Source organism: Gopherus evgoodei, chromosome 23, assembly GCF_007399415.2.
Source record: "Gopherus evgoodei ecotype Sinaloan lineage chromosome 23, rGopEvg1_v1.p, whole genome shotgun sequence".
In the NCBI taxonomy this organism is placed as follows: Eukaryota; Metazoa; Chordata; order Testudines; family Testudinidae; genus Gopherus; species Gopherus evgoodei.
Window position 1 is genome coordinate 7,511,834 of NC_044344.1, and position 20,364 is coordinate 7,532,197.

General features: G+C 57.4%; 1 protein-coding gene across 3 annotated transcripts in view; it reads right to left on the bottom strand.

Annotated features, from left to right (window-relative positions):
• Positions 1 to 292: 292 nt before the first annotated feature.
• The window catches only part of MPP2 (membrane palmitoylated protein 2), a 45,334-nt gene continuing 25,262 nt past the window's right edge, over positions 293 to 20,364 (bottom strand). For all 3 annotated transcript variants that reach the window (XM_030541556.1, XM_030541554.1, XM_030541555.1), the window contains 7 exons: positions 11,907 to 12,038; positions 11,264 to 11,369; positions 10,868 to 10,936; positions 10,541 to 10,702; positions 8,631 to 8,833; positions 7,964 to 8,092; positions 293 to 6,503 (listed from right to left, as the gene is read on the bottom strand). In XM_030541556.1, the coding sequence (XP_030397416.1) occupies positions 6,327 to 6,503; positions 7,964 to 8,092; positions 8,631 to 8,833; positions 10,541 to 10,702; positions 10,868 to 10,936; positions 11,264 to 11,369; positions 11,907 to 12,038 (978 nt within the window). In that variant the 3' untranslated portion in view covers positions 293 to 6,326. The remainder of the gene's footprint in view (positions 6,504 to 7,963; positions 8,093 to 8,630; positions 8,834 to 10,540; positions 10,703 to 10,867; positions 10,937 to 11,263; positions 11,370 to 11,906; positions 12,039 to 20,364) is intronic.

Below are 20,364 nucleotides of genomic sequence, written 5' to 3' on the forward strand. Positions count from 1 at the left end.
CTTCAGGCCTTTTACAGACACAAATATCCATTCGAACCCTTTCCAGTCTCACCTCCCCAGGAGATCAGCCCGTATAATTAACACCGATGGGGAAACTGAGGCACAGAACGCCCACGTCTCCTCTCATACCAATTTTACAGCAATGTAACTCACTTGGCTTCCTTGGAGGATGCCCCTGAAATGGCTGTGCCAAGGAGGACAAGATGAAAACAACACAGCCATCACACGTGAGGGTTTTCTGTTTGTTTTTTTTAATTTAATAAAAGTAACAGAAAAGTAACAAAAGGAGATGTTCACTGACAGGTATATTGGATCAGCTCACATGACCGTAAAAGAAATGTGCAGCTTCCGGGCTCTGAGCATCTAGCAACACAGCTCAGAAAGTAACTAGGAATAGAAAAGTCAGTACAAAAGTCGTTGTCATTCATTCAATCGGACAAGAAGGGGCAGACAGACAGGAGAGGCCGTGGGGACATAACGTTTTAAATTAGGGGCCAGCTCCTCCCCTGGTGTAAAACGCCATTGCTGGGAAAGCCCATCACAGCCCACGGCTACAGGGAACAAGTGGTGCCCGGCCTTTCCACGAGGCGCAGCCTGGCAGAAAGCTCCATGGGGCCATGCCCGCCCCAGAGAGAAACATATTTCCACGAAGGCATCCATACCCAAGACAGGGCCCTCGGCCGGCCTGGGCTGGAGGCATTGGGGCGGAGGGGCATCTGTGTAACTTCCCCTCCTGCCCTCACCCCATAGCCCTGAAAATGGTCCTTCGGGGCAGCAATCAGGCCCGATGTCATATGCCTCATGGACGGGTCGCCCCCCTCCCATACCAAACCAGCCACCCTGGCATGGCAACCCCACCAGAAGGGACATTTCAGACCAATGACCCCTCCCTGTGCCAGGGCCCAAAGCTGCCAGAGGCTAAGCCCCTCTCGCCAGCCCCCCTCAACCCCATGGAGAGGCAAGCGCCTCCCACCCGCAGCTCCCAGGATCGGGCCCTTTGACCTGCTGGGTGGGAGAGTTTGTGGGTCCTGCTGCAAAAGGAGGCTGCCTGGCCAAGCGCAGGTCCAGAATCGTCACACACCCCTTGGGTCAGGGTCACAGAGGGGACCAGGCCGCAGGGAGGGAAGGCAGGGACCCCCACAGGTTCAGAGATTCCACCCTAAAACACGACGTGGTGTAAACACGGCACGAACCATCCAAATTCACTGGCTCCTAACACACACGCACGAACAGCAACGCCGACCCGACACGGACATCACGCCGCTGAGCTCTCTAACAAACACGAGTCTAAGAAATGGACAATTCCAGGGAGGCGAAGGGTAATTACCACCACTCACCAAAAACAAAGAGAAGAGGGAAAAAATCTTCCCACCTTGCCACTGCTTAGTATTTACATTGAATCATTATGAACGCGCATGTGTTTCAAGGAGTCTAATGGAGATGCTCAGAGCCGGGAGCAGACTAGCAAATTGGAGATCGAACACATCCATTTCTCTTGTGGGTGGGGGCAGCGCAGGATCATTCACTACAGTGGATTTTAGTGGCACATCCATATTATACATCATCTTAAAATCCAGTTACTCCCACCCTTCAATAGGAAACAGAGCTTGGGACAGAAAAGGGGTTAGGGTAAAAACTGTTATTTGCCATCCCTGGCAGAGCAAATGTAAAATTAACACGGAGGGAGTCATCATCAGAAGTGACATTCACATGCATTAGTGCCCATTTGCCTGCACATGTACTCATGCATGCGCACACACGGAGGGGGAGGAAAGGGTCTCAGTGTCGCCAACCTCAACTATTCAAAAATCATCAGTCCAGCCCCTCCCCCCAAAAATCAGGAGATTGGCTTTAAATTCGTGAGATTTTAACAACAATCATTTTTAGTTGCCAAAAGGTGTCGGGGCCTTTCAGGGTTGTGTTTCCCCAGAAACATGAGGGATAGACACTTACTTGAAAAAAAGCTAAGAGTCTCGTAGAATCATCTGACTCCAGGAGCTGGGGATTTGATTAGTAAACAAACTGTGTGAAAAGTGATTAAATGGTGAGAATTGGCAATTGTTTGACAGACACAAATGAACATACACAACCACACCCCTGTGGGGACAGAGACAGAGACACAAACTCACAGGGACAGACACACACACACAGGGAAAGAAACTTATCCCCCACAGCCCCATTCTCTCATATAACCCCCAAGTCACCTATAGATGCAAAACAGTCCCTGGGGCAAAAAGTCCCACTGATTCACCCCAAACAAACCAGAACTTTCTGGACCAAATCAACCGAATTGCCAGGTTTCTGCTGGGTGTTGAGTCCTTTGGATAATCTAACAATCAGGCTGTAAAGCCTTCAAGCAAAACATTAAAAACCAACCAAAAATAACCCCAAAACGCTCCGATTTCAGAGCCTGGTGTTTTCTTTTCTTTACATAGATGGCGATTTTTTAAACACGGGACATAAATCCTCTCCTTCGTGTTATCGCTACTATCTTACAACGGAAATGAACCCTGTGGACCGGGTTCTTGGCAAGAGACCTGGGGATCACTCCCCCAATGGAGGTGGGAACAGAAAGGGGGGGTACCGCTCAGGGGGGCATTTTAATAGCAAGGAAGCGCGGTCCATTGAGCTGGAGTAGGGACAGTTTGGAGAGCACCCTCCCAAAGGGGGTCTGCATTGGAATTGGGGGGGGGGTAATCACCCCTTCCCAATAGGTCTCTCTCCCTGGCTCCCTCGGCTCCCCCACACCATGATGCCCAGCCGGGAGACCCTAGTCACAGCTGCTTTTAAAGGGGAACTCCAGCCATTTGAGAAACAAGAACTTAAGGCCCAAATTTTTACGAGGGGCCCCACATTTGGGATGCCTGATTTGCAATCAATACACTAAGTCTGGGGAATCAGAGTAATGGGGGCCACGGACAGATCAGGGGGAGGGGAGGTCAGTGAATGCACCACACCCGTGAAAACCAGGCTCCAGTCATCCCAAGTCGGGCACCCAAAACTGGAGGCATCCCAGCTTCACGGGCAGCCCTGGGGCCTGTGCATGGACTCCCCTGGTCTGGGTTGCCAGGGGCACACTGCAGCCAGGCCGGTTAGAAACAGGAGACGGAGTTTTGCCTTAAGATAAAACACTCAGCAAATAAAGCCATTTGGGAACAACCGCAAACAGCCCCTTCTTCGTTTAGGTGCCCGAGACTAGGCCAGGGCTCCCTTTGCCCTGCTGCAGCTGAGGCATGAGGTAGTTGTGGAGACCCAGAAACCTGCACTCCAGAGCAGAAGGAAGGACTTGTGGGCAGGGGCCGCGGGGATGGGAGTCAGAAGGCCCAGCCGCCACTGAAGCCAAGAGGAGACAGCATGGCCCACTGGACCAGGGATCCAGAGATTCTACCCCCAGCAGTCCCTGAGTCACTTCCTCGCCCCCTTGTGCCTCAGTTTCCCCTCCTGCCACTTGTGTATTGAGAGCGGAAGCCCTTCAGGGCAGGAACTCTCTGTGTATATACAGCAACTTGCACAATGGGGCCCTGATCTCACTCGAGGCCTCTAACGGCTTCAGAAATAATAACAATGTTGTGAGATTCCCAGGGACTGCGGAGATGTACTAGCCAGCTGTTAGCTGGCGCTTTGCACCGGTCAATCTCAAAGCGCTTGACCAAGGAGGGCAACATCGTCACCATTTATCGCAAGGGGAAACTGAGGCCAGGGGCTAAAATCGCCTGTGGCAGGTAAGTCAAAGGAGGGCGGGACCAGCTAGCTTTAACATTTGATGAGGTCAGTTAAGTCTGTGTGGGGATTCGGCTAAAGAAATATGCAAGACCAAAGTCATTACCAAGAAAATAAATAAATAACCTCCCACCCCTCGCCGGGTTACTAACAAACCCGCCTGGTGATCAGATCAGCCCTTCCCGCCTCGGCTCTCACACCCACGCAGGCAGACAAGGCTGTGCACTGTCCACACACAACCCCTGCCCTCCTCCTGGTTTTACTGATCTTTTTTCTAAGGCTGTTTGAGCAACAAACCCGATCCTAAACCACAGAGCCGGCTGGCCCCCCGTTTTCAGGATTATCGCCTCCCCTCTCCCTGCATTTTGCTGTCTGTCTCGGTGGCACCATTTCAGAAAAATCCCAGGAGCAGGGCAAAGCTGCGCTAGCATATAGAACCTCAGATGTGATCATTTCTCTCCTGCAAAGCTGGGGCAAGGGGCAAAAAGTGGAGCCTATGGACCTATGAAAAGTTGGGGTGGGCAAACCAAGGTCATGGGGTGGCAATTACTCCCCTTACCCGCTAGCCTGTGATGCCCCCGGCTGGCTCCGCCTATCCAGTCATTATGGTCTTTATTTAATGCCGTAAGTATTTTGCTGTCACTTTATAAATCCTAAAACCTACAGCTGGGGGTCTATGGTCCAGAATCTGAAAAGTATTTATGTTACTTACCTCTCTAGGTTCCACCACATCCCCAAAGTATCTGAGGACCTCACCTACATTAACAGCTGTATTCTCAGCCCGCTCGCATGGGGGAGTATTAACTTTAGCTCATTGGACAGGTGGGGAAACTTAGGCACTGAGGAATTAAGTGACTTGCCCAGGAGGCTGGAGCAGAGCCAGGAATCAAACAAAGACATCCTGTGTCCTACATCAGGGATGTAACAAGAAGACGCTCCTCAAGGGTTCCTCCTTCAACCATTTGGACCTTAAAGCTATTGATTTTCAGAGATGCTGCAATTCCCCTTCAATAACCCCACAATCACATCCTCTAAGCTGGGGGCAGGGGGGAGAGACAGGGCGGCATTTCGGACCGTTGCTGGGACATTTGCAAACTTTCAGATTGGGAGGGGGGATAGTCCATCCGGCTCGGAGCCGGGGGCTTGGTCTGTAAAGTGAGCTGAATTGTTGGCAGTGATTTAGCTGTGCAGTTGCTTGGTGCAGATCTCCCCAGAAGATTCCTTCTGCGCTTCTGCCCCGGGGCTCTGGGTCCCACTTCGGACGAATCCATCACGAGTTTTCTGCGGGAGCAGGTGAGGCAGGGCATGTGGTGGCTTCACCTCTTTCAGATAGGGCATCGGAGCCCTGCTGATTTTTGTACCGTGCTCTGGCTGTCCTGGAATGGGACTGATCTCCCGCGGCACCAAACTGGTCAGTCTTTTCCTCAGAAATTCTCCCCACCCCGGCCAGCCAGCCCCGAAGTAACAAGTCAGTCTTTGCTGGGGAGTAGCTGCGGATTCACGGCGGGGAATTAGTGAGTTAGTCTCTAAGGTTTATCCAAGAAGCCCACTGAGCCCACCAACCTCATTTCCCTGGTGGACAGGACTCCTGCCCCGAACTCCCGAGATGGGTTAAGAGAGAATCTGACGCTCTAGCCCAGGGAGGCGATGGGCTCCGAACCCCCCCCACACACCCTCCCCACTGCATCCTCATCCCCACCCCGCTGGCCCAGTGGGGAACGATGAAGAAAGATGGCCAGGAACGCCTCTTTCCTGAGCTGGTTGGTCCATATTGAGATTTCCTCTGGCCTAGGCCAGTGCAGAGAGACGCCCTGAGCTGCCTCCAGGCTGCAAAGGGGTCTTGCAGGGGGCAGCTGGAGGTGGTGGCAGGCACTTCTCAGCTCAGGCTGGACCAGGAAGGTGGATGCAGCCAGGGCATGGAGCGGGCGGCTGGGTGAGGAAGGGAGAAACGCGCAGGGATGGAGGGAGGTGCCAGCTGGCATCCCCAGATCTGTGCACCTCCTGCATGCTTCCCGCTGCCCTCCTCATGCCTACCTCCCTCTGCTGGCTGCCAGGATCTGGCCCCAGGCACAGCCCTGGGGCTGGCTTGAAGGGGGACCCGGTGCCCACTCTGGGCACTAAAGTGGCTGTGCTTGGTATCCTGGGCACTGCTCTGCCTTAGGCTGCTCTCTCAACCCTCCCCATGGCCACCCTAACCCTTCCTGGGAGGAAATGGGGGGTCACTGCCCCCCAGCCATGTGTCCAGGGCAAAGAAGCATCCTTCACTAGGGGTGCCCCTCGGGAATGCCCACAAGAAACTCTCTAACTCTGGCAAAGTTGGTTAAAACTCTGGGGGAGGGGATATTCAACAAGCACCCAGTCTCCTGCCTCGCTGCCCCCTACTGGCAGCTGCAGCTAGCGCCTGCCCTTGGAGGGACAAGACCTGTCTCGGGCCGCAGCTCCCCCAAAGACAGGCCTGGGACGCAGGCAGGGGATCTGGGTTCCTTGGCTTTGAGACGTCGTGGTTTGTGCAAGAGGGAAGGCCAAGGGGAGGTGGGTTGGCAGTGCCCTCTGCATGGGGGCAGGGTGGGGAAGCGTTCGCTCCCAGCATGCCATCCCCCGTCATCCTAGTAAACCCAGCTGACCGGGACCCACTGGGGCTCTACCCGCAGCCTCTCCAGGGCCTCCTGCAGCTGCTGGAATGTCCACTCCAGGTTGTCGTTGACCAGGCTGAGGTCGAAGTAGTGGCCGTAGCCACGCTGGATGCGGCAGCTCTCATCCACCGTCCGCTTCAGATCCACCTCCTGCCCAGACACAAGCCCAGATGCCGCCCGTTAGCCTTGCTCCAGAGCTCTGCGCAGAGGGGAGGCTGGGTAATGAGCACACGCCTCCAGGGAGCTAGGGGTCCCAAAAGAGCTTTGCAAAGGTAAGCAGAGGTGCAAACAAGACAGCGATCCCAGCAGTAAGAGGCATCTACCTCTGAGGTGGAGCGTGGCAGCCTTTTATACAGAAATCCTAGAGATGAGATGCAGCTGCCTGTGGGGAGGGGTATGGCAGCCTTTTGAACGGCCACCCAGAAATGCTACGCAGCCCTTTGGGACAGGACGTGAAGACGGATCCTGTACTCAACCGAAGACAGATGGGGGACTGAGGGATGAATTATAAGCCAAGAAATATTCTTGGGGCAGGGACAGCGCCAGGCACAATGGGGCCCGCATGCAGAAAGCATCCATGGCAGGGGTCCCCAACACGGTGCCCACGGGCGCCATGGTGCCCACAGCGGCATCTAAATTTGCCCGCCTCCTGATCGGCAGTCGAGCATCCACCGAAATGCTACCGAAATATGGCAACATTTCGGCGGCGACGCCTCTCAATGACGTCGCTTGCTGCTGACAGGCGGTGTCATCGAGAGGCGTCACCACCAAAATTCGGCAGCATTTTGGTGGATGCTCAACCGCCGCCATGGCAGTCTTTTGAACGGGAAGTGCTGAGCACCTGCCTCTAAAGGGGCCATGAGGGCCACCAGGAAGAACCAGCGGGGAGGAGCAAGCCCCGATCCCAGTGCATGTCGCACACGTGCTTGTGGACAGAGCCACCTGAATACCTGGGCATGCCCTGTGGAACTCAAGCCTGCCCCAGCTCAGCCATCCTGGGTCATGTGGGCCACGGACAGAGGTGAAAGTAAGCTGGTCCGGTTCGGTGCAGCGTACCAGCAAGAATCAGTACACAGCCGACCATACCGGCAGGGGGCAGCTTCCCCAGGCCAGCAAGTTAAAGGGCCCGGGGCTCCCGGCAGCAGCCTTTAAATCACCACCAGAGCCCTGCTGCCAGAGCCCAGGGGTAACAGCGGTGGCCGGGAGCCCCGGGCCCTTTCAATCCCCGCTCGAGCCCTGGGGCTCCCGGGCACCGCTGCAACTACTGCTACCATGGGGCCCTGGCGGTGATTTAAAGGGCCCAGGGCTCCCAGCCACCACTACCCCAGCCAGACCCTGGGCCCTTGAAAGCTCAATTTAAAGGACCCAGGATTTAAAGGCCAAGCCTCTTCTGGTTGAGGCCCCACCCCCTTCTGATTGAGGCCACGCCCCCCTGCTCAGGGGCATACCGGGGAGTCCTTTAAGTTACTTTCACCCCTGGCCAAGGACATGGTGTGGGCCAGGTGATCAGGGAAGGCCCTGCGACTCCAATGTCTCATGGCACCGCGTGAGGGAAGGGGAGCTGGACCCCCTGCTCTCATGGCACCGTATGGGGGCTGGCGTGACCTCACCGTGAGCTGCTTTGTGGCCACGCCGCTCTCCAGCGCTGCCTTGTTCATGGCTCGGAGCGTCTCGTAGTCCGGGGCTTCGATGAAGACCACGTAGGGGACGAATTCGGCCGTTCTCAGCACCTTTACCGCCTGGATAAGACAGAGCCAGGCTGTCAGTGCAGATCTAGGACCAGGGGATGGGCGTGAAGGGGGACCGTGCAGCCGGGGGGGGGAGGGGGCTGGGAATGGGACCCAGAGCATTTTCCCGCTGCTCAGAGCCCTGGTGGGTAGCGACCCAATAGCTATTCCAGCTATGGCCACGGGGAGACAGTGTTTCCCGATGGTTACGGCACTAGGCTGGGAATCAGGAGACCTGGGTTCTACCCCTGGATCTGTCACTGACCTGCTCTCTGCCTCAGTTTCCCCACCCACCGTTTGTCTTGCTAGCTGCATTTTAGGGCAGGGACCCTTCCCCTGCTGGTGGGCACCGCCCACTAGGTGTGTGACCAGGCTCAGCAGAGAGGCCGGGTACTCAGTGGGTCCCGGACCGCGCTCCCCTCCCAGTCAGGCCTGGGACAGGTGGCTGGGATGGGTACAGGGGAAGCCTGCCTCGCCTTAGCCCGAGCCCTAACCTCCCCTCCAGTATAACGAGGGGCTTCCCAGCAGGGCCTGTCCCCATAGCGCAAACCTGCGGGTTCACATCCAGGATGCACATCCTGCCGGACTCCACCACCTCGTGGATAGAGTCGATCTTGGTGCCGTAGAGGTTCCCCTCATACTCCCCGTGCTCCAGATAGCGGCCAGCCTTGATGTCCGCTTCCATCTCCCCCCGCGACACGAAGCAGTAGACCTGGCCGTTCCTCTCATGGTCCTTGGGCTTCCGCGAAGTGTCTGCCAAGGAGCACGGGAATAACATGGCACGTCCGCGGTAAGCGCGAGTTACTGAATGACCGGAGAGGGGACCGCACTGGAACTTCAGACCCAAACACCCCCCAGCTCCGGGAACCCAGAGAGCCAGTGCCATGCTCTGGGACCTTCCCTGTAATGGGCAGAACCAGAAGCCCAGGTTCAGACACCCCCCAACTCTGGGATCCCCCAGCTTGAATCAAAAACTTGGGAACCATTCCCCAGCCCTTGCCGTGCGGCTGGCCCGTCTCCCTACACTGGGCTGAGCCAGAACCTCAAGCCCAAACACTCACAACCTTTGGGAAACGGCAGCTCTAGCTGTCACCTGGCTGAACGGTGTGTAAGTGTCGGAAGCCACTAAGTCCTGCCTTGCGAGCTCAGGGACAGCTCGCTTGATTTCAAAGCGCTTACAGGGAGATTGGAGAGCCCGTCCCACTGCACCACTCTGGGGGTTCTTTGTTGGCTGCAGCCCATCTGGCAGCAGCAGGATCCTGAAATTCAAGGGGCAGACGCACCCCACATTCCACAAGTGGAGGATTCATGGCAACGGGGCCTGCTTGCGACGGGGGAAGTATCATGCCCCCAGCCCTACAATGACACAACAGGCAAGGGGTTTGGAGATCGGGTGAGCAGCCTGCTGAGTATCTGGCTGCTTCTTGGATCCCCCTGAGCCTCTTGGGCCTGGCAAAGCTGGCCAGCCTCATTTGCAGAGTCTCAGCACAGGCTCCTTCCCTTTTTCAGCCTGGGACTGGCACCAGAGCCGGCCCACTCAGAGACTCCGTTCCAGGGGCCACATGGGGGCTGGGAGGACAGGGTGGGGGGGGGGGTAATTAACTAGCCAGATCTCTCAACAGTTCAGTGTTCGGGATCAGATTCGATCTGACTCTGGATCCATCCTTATTTATCACCCACACACCCTGGCTCAGTTACATCTCCCCTCACAAAGCCCCCTAGCACAGACCCTCTCCCTTTCCTCCTGCCACTGCCACAGGAATGGGGATGGAAGGCAGACGAGGTGCAGGGTGGACTTTTCCTCACCAGGGAGTGCTGCTCCATTACAAACAGGCCTACCTGTGCCCTCACTTCCCCGTCAATTACAGTCCCAAGCGACTCCCCATAGGACCCCCATGCGCCATGAGGCCTCTGGGTCCCCCCATGCCCATCACATCCACAAGCAGCAGCGCAGCGGCCAGGCAGTTCCGATAAGCCTGGAGGGCTGGAAAGACCTTGCTGTGCAGGACATGCTGCCCTGGCTCCTAGCCAGACCCCGGGCCAGCGTCAGTCTGTCTGTCTGGCTCTCCAGACCCTGTGCTGAAGGAAGGGGCAGGGGCTTTTCCTCCCCAGGATCTGACAGCTGCCCTGCCCGGTGCTCCAGGCACCTTCATTCCAAACCTCCGAGTGCATCCCCCAAGGGCCGGCCGTGTGTGGGGCAGGGATGCCCACGCCAGCCGGCCGCAGGACACGCTAGAGGGAACCCAGCGCCATCCAGAGGCACAAGTCACATGAGGCCAGGCCATGTATCACAGTCAGCACCACACCAGCCCCCTTCGGAGCAGGGGGCAGATTAGGGAAAAGAGATCAGGGTGCATATCGGGCTTAGCACTGGCCCCAGGAGGCAGCGCACCCCCTCCGGAGCCTCTCCCCTGCTCCCAGAAGGGCTGGGCAGGGGTGGGAGAGGCAGTCTTTACTCACACGGGATGGTGGTCCCGTAGCGCGCCTGGTCCGACATGATGAGTTTGTTCTTGAGGCTGCGCCGCCCGACGCCCTGGGCCCCGATCAGCACCAGGGTTTTCCTGCGGAACGGAGGCATGCGGGCCACCTCCTCATAGATCAGCAGCTCGTGCCGGTCAAACTCTGGGCAGGATGGAGAGGGGAGAACAGTCAGCGCCGGTCGGGGGACGGGGCAGCACGCACTGGAAGGGGGAAGGATAATTTTGGGATTCGGGACAAGATCCGGACTAGGAGGCAGGAAAAGGAGAAGAATGCCCACCCAGGGCGTGGGCAGCCTGGGGCACTCACCTGCATTTTTCGTGGTCAGGTACATCATCCTCTTCTTCCTCTTCCCACTGAGGCTGCCGCACAGGGCACCTGCCAAGAGCAGAACGGACTCATTCAGCCGTGGGCAAGCCAAGCAGGAATCTGATGCTGCCACAGGCAACCCCAGCAGGGATCGGGGTGCTGGCCCGGCTGGAGATATTCCTCAGGGTGCCACTGCAAACCCCTAGGACACAGTCAGGGTTTGTGGGGGCCAATCACCCCTTTATGGGCACTGGCCACCAGGCTGGGAGCTGGCCTGGCTTGCCGTAGGGGGCAGGGGGGTTTGGGCAGCAGGGCTCCCCTGCTGTGCTTTGGGGATGGGGAGCAGGGCCCTGCATTCACTGGGGCCGGCCTGGGGCATCCGTGGGCGCCTCCTACCAGATGTGGGGGGGACTTCGAGGTCACGCTTCACAAACGCCTTCCGCTTCTCCTCCAGCAGCTGGCTCGGGATGAGGCCGGCGCTGCCGCCCTCCACGTGGCAGGCCTGAAACAGCACCCGGGCACGGTGAGCCAGCCAGGGTCCCCACAGCCACTGCCTGTCTTACAGGGGCCCTTACGGCCCTCACCCCCAGAGCCCCACACCTGGGGCCCACCGGAGCCTCCACCCTCTGGAGCACCCCTCACAGCCCCATTTTCAACCCTCTCCAAGGCCGACCCACAACCCCATCACCACAGCCCCCCTCCCCCACCCTGGGGACACCCACAGCCCCATCACCACAGCGCCCCCACCCTGGGGCCACCCACAGCTCCCTTCCAGGGAGCCCCCCCCCAGCCCCCAGCCCCAGACCCTCACCCCACAGCCAGCTGCCGTTGAGCTCCATGGCTGCCGTCTGCGCCATCCCTCGATCCCACCAGCAGTGACCATGGGATCCCCTCGCCAGCCCCTTCATGCCTTGGGAGTGGGGGGTGTTCCATGTGGCATGACCCTCCCACCTCGGTAACCCATCCCTCCCATCCAAGCCATCCCAGGCCTGGGTCATGCCAAGCGGTGGGGGATTCGGGACCACCCAGCTGTCCTCACCTGCCACCAGTTGGGGTCATCCTGGTTGACGATCTGCAGCAGGTCCCCGGCCGTGAATTTTAACCCTGCCTCCTTGCAGGGGATGAGGTTATCGCTGGCCGGGTCGTAGTCAAAGTGGGACTTCACGAACACCTACGGGGAGAGCGGGGGGGTCAGCCCCAGGCAGGGAGAGCAGAGGGGCCAAGCTCTTTGGAAAATCCAGGCCCCGCTGGGCAGTGCCGAGCACCTGGAAATCCATTTTCCCGCTCCCTGGGCCGGGTTGGAGTTGGGCGCGGCTGTGACAACCGACCCTGCTTGTGAAAAGCCAGGGAAAGCATGTGACAGAGACCGGCGGGTCTCAGACTGTGGGTCGGCGCCCCGTTGTAACGGGGTCACCAGGGCTGCTGTTAAACTTGCTGGGGGCCCGGGGCTGAAGCCAACATCCAAGCCCCACCGCCCAGGGCCGAAGCCATAGGAGCCAACCTCCCATCTGCCGGGTGGGTGCTCGTGCTCGACACCCCCTGCCCCTGGCCCCGCCTCTTCCCGCCCCACCCCCCTTCCACCCCTTCCCCAAAGTCCCTCCCCACCCCGCTCCACCCCCTTCCCCCAAGTTCCCGCCCCGCCCTGCCTATTCTCCGCCTCCTCCCCTGAGCGCACCACGTCCCTGCGCCTCCCCCTCCATCCCGGAAAGTCCTAAGCACTGCCAAACAGCTGTTGGGCAGCGGGGGGGCAGGAAGCGCTGGGAGGGAGGGGCAGGGCTGCCCAGAGGATTCAGGGGGCCTGGGGCAAAGTGGGGGAGCTGCGGCGTTTGTACTCACCCGGCGGCGGTCCGGGTCTTTGGCGGTATTTCGGCAGCACGGGGCCCCTCAGTCGCTCCACGTCTTCGGCAGCACTGAAGGGCCCCCCGCCGCCGAAAGGCTGCCGAAGACCTGGACCGCCGCCAGGCCAGGGCTTGTGGGGCCTCTGCAGGGCCCGGGGCAAATTGCCCCACTTGTCCCCTCTGGGCAGCCCTGGGAAGAGGGAGAAGGAGGCGGCAAGGCGGTGGGGGGAGCTTGGCTGCTGGTGGATGCAGAGCACCTGCTAATTTTTCCCCCCAGGTGCTCCAGCCTCAGAGCACCCATGGAGTTGGCGCCTATGGCTGAAGCCCTCAAGCTTTGGGGGCCCCTTCAGTCCCCCTTCCTGGGGTCCTGTAGTAATATTGGTTGTCAGGAGGGGGCCTGCGGTGCAATGAAGTTTGAGAACCCTGCCCCAGCCCAAGGAACAGAGCTGGGAGACACACACTGACTTAGACTGGATGAAACAGCCTCCAGCTCTCACTCAACGACGGGGTCATGGTTATGCCTGGTACACAAAAGGAGCCGAGGATCAGAAATCAATGAACCAAAATCGGGGTGTCGGATATTAGGCCTAATTGGTGGACCCAATAACGAGGGGGTGAGATAGTCCACCCACCGCTCCCTCTCTCATAAGAGATTGGTTTGCTGGCCAAGACTGATCAGAGAGACGCCATGAAAAGCAACGCCCTGAACAGCTCCACATTGCTACAAGCGTGGCAGACCTCTGAGCGCCTGACCAGGCCTCACGCTGGACCCGTTCTTCTCCGGTCACGAGGTTGCAAGTGAAGTCGACACCACAGAGAGAAGCTGCGTTTTCCAGCTTTGCTGTGCTTTCCTCTCTCCGTCTGTGTTTGTCTCAGCTTGTCTTCTGAGAAAGGGGAGTGGATTGTATCCAGCCCATCCCCGCCAACTTCTCCCGTTGGCCCCGGACGGGACAATCATCACCATCCTGAACACCATCCAGGAGACTGTCCGACCCGGGGCCTTGGCCTCTGGAAACTGCCCCCAGCTCAAGGGAATGCGGGAAGTTGTAACAACGAAAGCCTGACTTCAAACCTTACTCTTCAAATGCTTCTTTTCTGTACCTTTACCAAAGGGGGCCCAGGGTTTCCAGTAGGGGGTTGCCCTGGGACTAGCCAGCTGACATCTCGGGACACCAAACTCTGACCCGAGCTGGATGCTGTTTAACGTTGGGCTGTGACTGAGTTACAGAAACACCTTGGGCCCACAAAGTCCATCTAGATAACTAGGACAGACCTCAGGGCAAAGCCTCCGTCAACTCCCCATGTGCAGGCCATGGGGTGCTTGCTGGGGGGCACAGCCAGGACCCTCCATCGCTCCCCAGATTCTCAGCTATTGATAACAAAGAGTCTGAGCCTAGCTGTTATGGCTGCAAAGAAAACCTTGGATGGGAGAAAGCCGAGCATAACTGATGCCTGAGCTTGCCCTGCCACGAGCAGGGGCTGAGGGGGGGCCCCCACAGGGAGCAAATGTGAAGGGGGATCGGGGGACCCCCATCAGGAGTAGGTGTGGAGGGGCAGGCATGGGTGAAGAGAGTGGCTGGGGTGGCCCCTGCTTGGATTAGGGGTGAGGGGGGCCGGGGGAGCCTCTCTGGGATCAGGGGTGAAGCGCAGAACCCCACAGGGAGCAAATGTGAAGGGGGACTGGGGGAGCCCCATCAGGAGTAGGGGTGGAGGGCATGGCTGGGGGGTGCCCTGCCTTGATCAGGGGTGAAGGGAGGGCCCCACAGGGAGATGTAAAGGGGGACCAGGGGAGTCCCATTGGGAGTCGGGGTGGAGGGAGCGGCTGGGGGGGCCCACTGGGATCAGGGTTCAAGGGGTGGCTGGGGGAGCCCTGCCAGATCAGGGGTGAAAGGAGGCCCCCACAGGGAGATGTGGGGGACCGGGGGAGTCCCATTGGGAGTAGGGATGGAGGTGATGGTTGGGCTGGCCCGGCCTGGAGCAGGGCTGGAGGGAATGGCTGCGGGGGGGGCCCTGCTGGAGTCGGGAGGGGCTGGGGAAGATGCAGGGGGACTCTGCCTGCTCCCCGCTCTGAGGTAACAAGCCGAGACAAGCTCCAAATAGCACATGGAGACACAGGGGCCAGAGCTCAGCCCATCTCCTGCTTGCCCCTCGCTGCCAGGCGCCTTTCAGTGCCCGGGCCCCGCAGCGCATGATGCTGAGGGAGCAGATGCCAGGGCCGGCTGACAGGCCCCGCTTTGTCCTCAGCCGGGGGCGGAGGGGAGGAGGGGAGAAACGTGTCCAGAGAGTCAAAGGCAGGTGTCGTGTGCTCCTGTCTGCATCGAGCAGCTCTGCCCTCATGCCCTCCACCCCAGCTCCATTCCTGCCAGGCATCGGCTGGCAGGGGCCAGGCGAACAGGCTGGAGCAGGGTGGGGTAGGCAGTGCTGGGACGATGTCTTGGATACAGGCTAGAAGGGAAGATGAGTTGCCTGGAGGAACAGGCCCTGATCCCCCTAAATTTCTCCCCTCCCCACATATTGTGCCTTCCCCAGCCAACCCCCGATTCAACCCCCTGCCATGCCCGCTCTGCCCATCCCTTAAATGTATTGCCTCCCCCCACGCCTTCCTCAGCAACCCCTTAAATTCCTCCCCTGCTGTGCCGATAACAGCTGGGCTCTATTTCCAGGCCTGCCATCAACTCCTGGTGTGACTCTGAGCAAGTCTCACACACACATGCATGTGCCTCAGTTTCCCCCACCTGGAGAGCACTTTCTGCGGCCACCACCTAGGCAAGGTCAGGCAGCCTGTGCAATGGGAGCGGGGGGTGCTCATCGCCTCTGAAGCCGTTTCAGTGACACGTTGGGTCCAGCCCTGCCCAGACATATGCCAGCTGGTTCCCAGGGCAGCCCCTGGCTGGGTGCAGAGCCGGGGTCATGGAGCAGAGTTGGCTGCAGTTCCTGACACTGGGGCTGGAACTGGCCCAGTGCAAACCCCACAGGATCGCAGCGGGCGTGAATCAGGGCCGAGCAGGGCCACACCTTTCCCACCCAGCCCACTGAGTCTCTCAGGGGACGTCTACCCTGCAGCCGGAGTGTCATACCCAGCTTGGGCAGATATCCCCACGCTGGCACTGAGCGAGCTGGTGGGCTGGAAATAGCAGCATGGCTGCAGCCAGCGCAGCAGCAGGAGGGGCCAGCCCCCTGCGTACGTACCGGGGAGCTCTGGTGGGACTGTACTCTGAGCAACTAACCTGTCCCGCTACCTGCCCTGCCACACCTACGCAGCTAATTCCAGAGCGCCAGCTCGAGCCAAGTGAGTGAGGGTAAGTCTGCCCGAGCTGGGGATTGCCCCTCCTAGCTGCTGGGTAGACAGACCCTCAGCAACTGCTCCAGTCTACCCCTGCCAGGGCTGCAACGCTCCCCCTGGAAGCTGAGAGCCAAGCTGGCTTTTTTCAGGGTCATGCGTCAACAGCAGCGATTATTACAATAGCATCTATCCATGACCAGGCTCCTAGGCACAATAGTAATACAAATCATTAATAATAATAACCCAGCTTGACTCCCAGATCCCAGGGAATGTTTGCAGGGTGGGGGGGCAGGGGGGCTGCTTTATTTGTAAATAGAGTCGATAACATTAACCCCATTACACCCCTTAGAAGCCCTTTGCAGAGCAGAATCACACTTCAAGTAACCCTTGACAGATACCCCTGCATTAATCATCTCCAGGGGCCCAACCTGCCAGCTCTGGATCTAAAAAAACACATGTTTCTGCAGCTTCAGCTAAAGCACCAGCTGTGGTACCTTGGAGCCAGGCATCGACTCCACCCTCTAAATCCAGCCCAGCTACTAGAAGGGAGAAAAAGTCGCATTTGGCCAGCTTGACTCATCAACCACAATGGCTAAAAAAAATTGTTTTGTTTTTTTTTAAACAAAAGCCAAGATCCTCACATAATCCCCTGACTCCAGGAGCTGGAGCTTTGAGGAAATAAAACACCAAATACTGCAGCTGGCAATACTGCTGCTGATCTCAGCTGGGATCCCTAAGTGCTGCTGTCAGAGAAATAATATTTTTGAGTTGTGTGTGCAGCCCAAAACCCCAGCGGGTATGCAATGGGCACCTCAATGACAACGAATGCTTATCCTGGTGCAGCAGAGAACTCGGGCTCAGCTCCACAACTGGCTGCCAGGGTCAGCCACAAGCCCCTGCCCGGCTATGTTTCATGCACCTCCCTCCCTGTTTCTATTTACCGGACATCCTTTTTAATATTTATTGCTGAGAGATAATCTTCTTTCATTCCACAAAGGGAATGCTTATCCATCCCTTTTCCCCCACCTCCCAGCCAGCAATTGCCGAACCAGCCCATCAGAAGTGCCCTCTTTCTCTTCACACACTTGTCCACCCACTAACTTCCTGTCTATCTATTTTGTTAAGATTTTGGTTGCACTTTTCCCCTCACCTCCTTATCTATGCACTCCCTATCCGTGGCCCCACAAGGTCACGGGACCTCCTGGTCAACCTCCTCCTGGGTCCTGGCTAAAATGTCGATCTATAAACCAGGGAGAAGAGGTTGGCCGACGAGGTCTCCTGTGACTGTGGGCAGGGCCGGTTTTAGGCCTATTCCACCAATTCCCTCGAATGGGGCCCCGCGCCTAAGAGGGCCCCACGCTCAGTGAGAATCCCTTCCCTGGCTAGAGGCGCCTGTTTAATTTTTACTCACCTGGTGGCGCTCTGGATCTTCGGTGGCACTTTGGCGGCGGGTTCTTCGCTCACTCTGGGTCTTCGGTGGTGGGTCCTTCGCTTGCTCTGGGTCTTCGGCAGCGGGTCCTTCAGTGCCGCCGAGGACCTGGAGCGAGTGAAGGACCCGTTGCCGAAGTGCCGCCGAAGACTCGGCGCACTCTCCGTGAGTACAAGCCCCACATGTTTTTTTACATGTTTTTTTTTTTTAAGTCATCCCTGCCGGGGGCCCGTCGAAACTGTTCGAATTGGGCCCCGCACTTCCTAAAGCCGGCCGTGATTGCGGGACCCATTTCTGATCCTCCATCCGCTCACGCATCCGGGCAGAGTTCCTCTGGGCGGCATCCACTGGCTCCCTGGACACCTTCGAGGAGCAGCGAGTGCCGACCGGGGTTCTCCGCTCGGTGTCCCCGTCAGGTTCCCTTTTTTTGATCCTTTGATCTCACTCCCGCCCCTGTTATCTCATTAGTTGTCCCCGAGAATTATCTGGTTTCCAGGCCCTGTGGCTCCACCCCTTAGGCTGGGGGGAGGGTCCTTTAGCAGTAGGCGGGACTTCCTGGTTCCCAATAGGCACTTCCTGTCTGTCTGTCTGAGCTTTTATCACAACCCCAGTCCCTGCAGTGTCCCCAGCACCTCCCAGATCCAGCAGCCTAGCCCACACTGAGAAAATGGGGGGTTAGCGCCTCTGGGAGCTCAACGGTGTTAACTGTTAAATCGAAACAGTGCAGAGAGGGGTTTAAAACTCAGCTTGGCTGGTCATGGTTAACCCTAAGAGCTTGTCCACACTGGAAAAGGAGGGGCTTGCTAATATGCTGCACTTTGTCTTGGGATGGGAAAACCGACAGAGCCGACCCTGATGTCGCCCCCTAGCCTACGCTGAAGGGAGATTTTCTGTTCACCTCTCTGAACGTCAGCTGTGCGGAGAGAACCACTCTGTGTTTTGTCTACACTAGGGCTTTCTGCCAGCACAATGGTACCGGTCAGGGATCACACCTCTTCCCGCCTCTGAGCGACACTGCTCTGCCAGCAGAAGCCTGAAGTGTAGACAGGGCCCTGGCGCTGAGTGAAGGCAGCTGTAGTTTGAACAGGTGTGAGCTGGCCTAGGTCAGTGGTTCTCACTGTCGTCTGCGGAGTTTGATCCCAGCACCAGTCAAACCCTGCCCCAGGCCCTCTGGCTGCCACAAGGGCAAAGCCCACAGCCCACCTTGGCAGGAGCATGGCCAGGAAGGGAGGGGTTATAGAAGCTGCTGAGATAAGGAAATTCTCCTGGGGGTGTGGGGAGAGCTGGGGGATTAGAGAGGTAAACACGCACCCCACCCTCGCCACTGATGGGATTATCTGCCACCGAATCCAGCACAGACAGACGGGGAACGGCAACAACCAGCAAGGAAACACACATGCGCCTTCATATATACTCCACAGCTACACACAAAACCACATACAGGCCTGCATATTACACTCACATACACACCTTCATATATGCTACACAGCTACACACACAGGCCTGCGTATAACACACACACACACACACACACACACACACACACACACAGAGCCCACATATATACCACACAGCTGCACACATGGCCCCCTATATATACACAGATACATACACACGCACCTGCATATGTACTACACAACTACACACATGCACACATACAGGCCCACATCTACACTACACACACAGGCCTATCTATATACCACACACACACACTTGCACATGCATCGTCATCTCCCTGTTACACATGGTGAAACTGAGGCACACAGTGGGGGAGGGGCTGTCCCAGGTCACATAGCCAGCATGTACCTAGACTTGTAAGCCAACTGGCAAACACACGTGCCGGGGGAGCACACCCCAAACACACCAACAATCACACCCCTGCACACCTATCCACCCCACCTCCCGGTGGCAGAGACAAGCCCAGAGCACCTGAGAGGCCTGGGATGGAGGGAGCAGGTGATGGGAAGTCTTGGCTCAGACAGGCCAGTACACTGGGGGCGGAGCTGTCACTGAGGTGTCACCGAGCACCCCCATTCCCTGAAAGAGAGCCCAGCCCCCACCCTAAAGAGAATCCAGATGGCTGTTGGATCCTCCCCTGGGTTTATTCAGAGGCCCCTGCAGCCCGGAGAAGGCAGGAGAGGCTGGTGCCGGGGCCACACTTGGTTCAGTTCTATTACGCCACTGAGTACATTTGAGCTGACAGCTGCTTATTAAATTCTTCCAGTTCCCTGCCCAAGGCATCCCCACACAAATTCCCTGCTGGCCTTCTGACGGAACACTCCCCGACTGGGGGCAGACCGGGGTGAGGAGGGTAAGCACATGGAGTTTATAATGAGGTGCAGCAGCACATGTTTCTCAGCCACCTGAGGAGGGGTAATAAACAGGGGATGCCATGCATATGCCCCATGTACCCAGGGGTGGTATAAAGAGGGGGTGCAGTGTTCATATACCTGAAGGGTGGTATAAAGAGGGGGTACAATGCATAAACCCCTGTTACAGCCTGCATCCCATGTTCACCCCTTTCATAGGACTATGCTAAATGTAGTATGAAGTATACTTTGTCATTTGAAAACTCATAATCCGCTGAACATTACTGCGCTGGTAAACTGTGTGAATCAACATTGCAGGCAAAGTTATGAGATTCTACTGTATAACATTACTCTGACATGCTCTAAGTTAAAGGAAAGCAGATTCAGACCAGTTTTTCAGAGACAAAAGCCCCTCGCTATTACCTACTCAAGCAGCCATTCTCCAGCGGGGTGGAGAGGTAAACAAGAAATTCACATTCAATCATAGGGACGGTTTAAACATCACGTCCACAACAGACTGCACGTCACCATGAGTCAGCCAGGATGTTCCTAGCACATGAAATTGAATTATAGAAAAGGGAGGAAAACACCTGACTTCATTCCTCTTCTTACCATCTCTCTGCTGATGCCATCAAGAA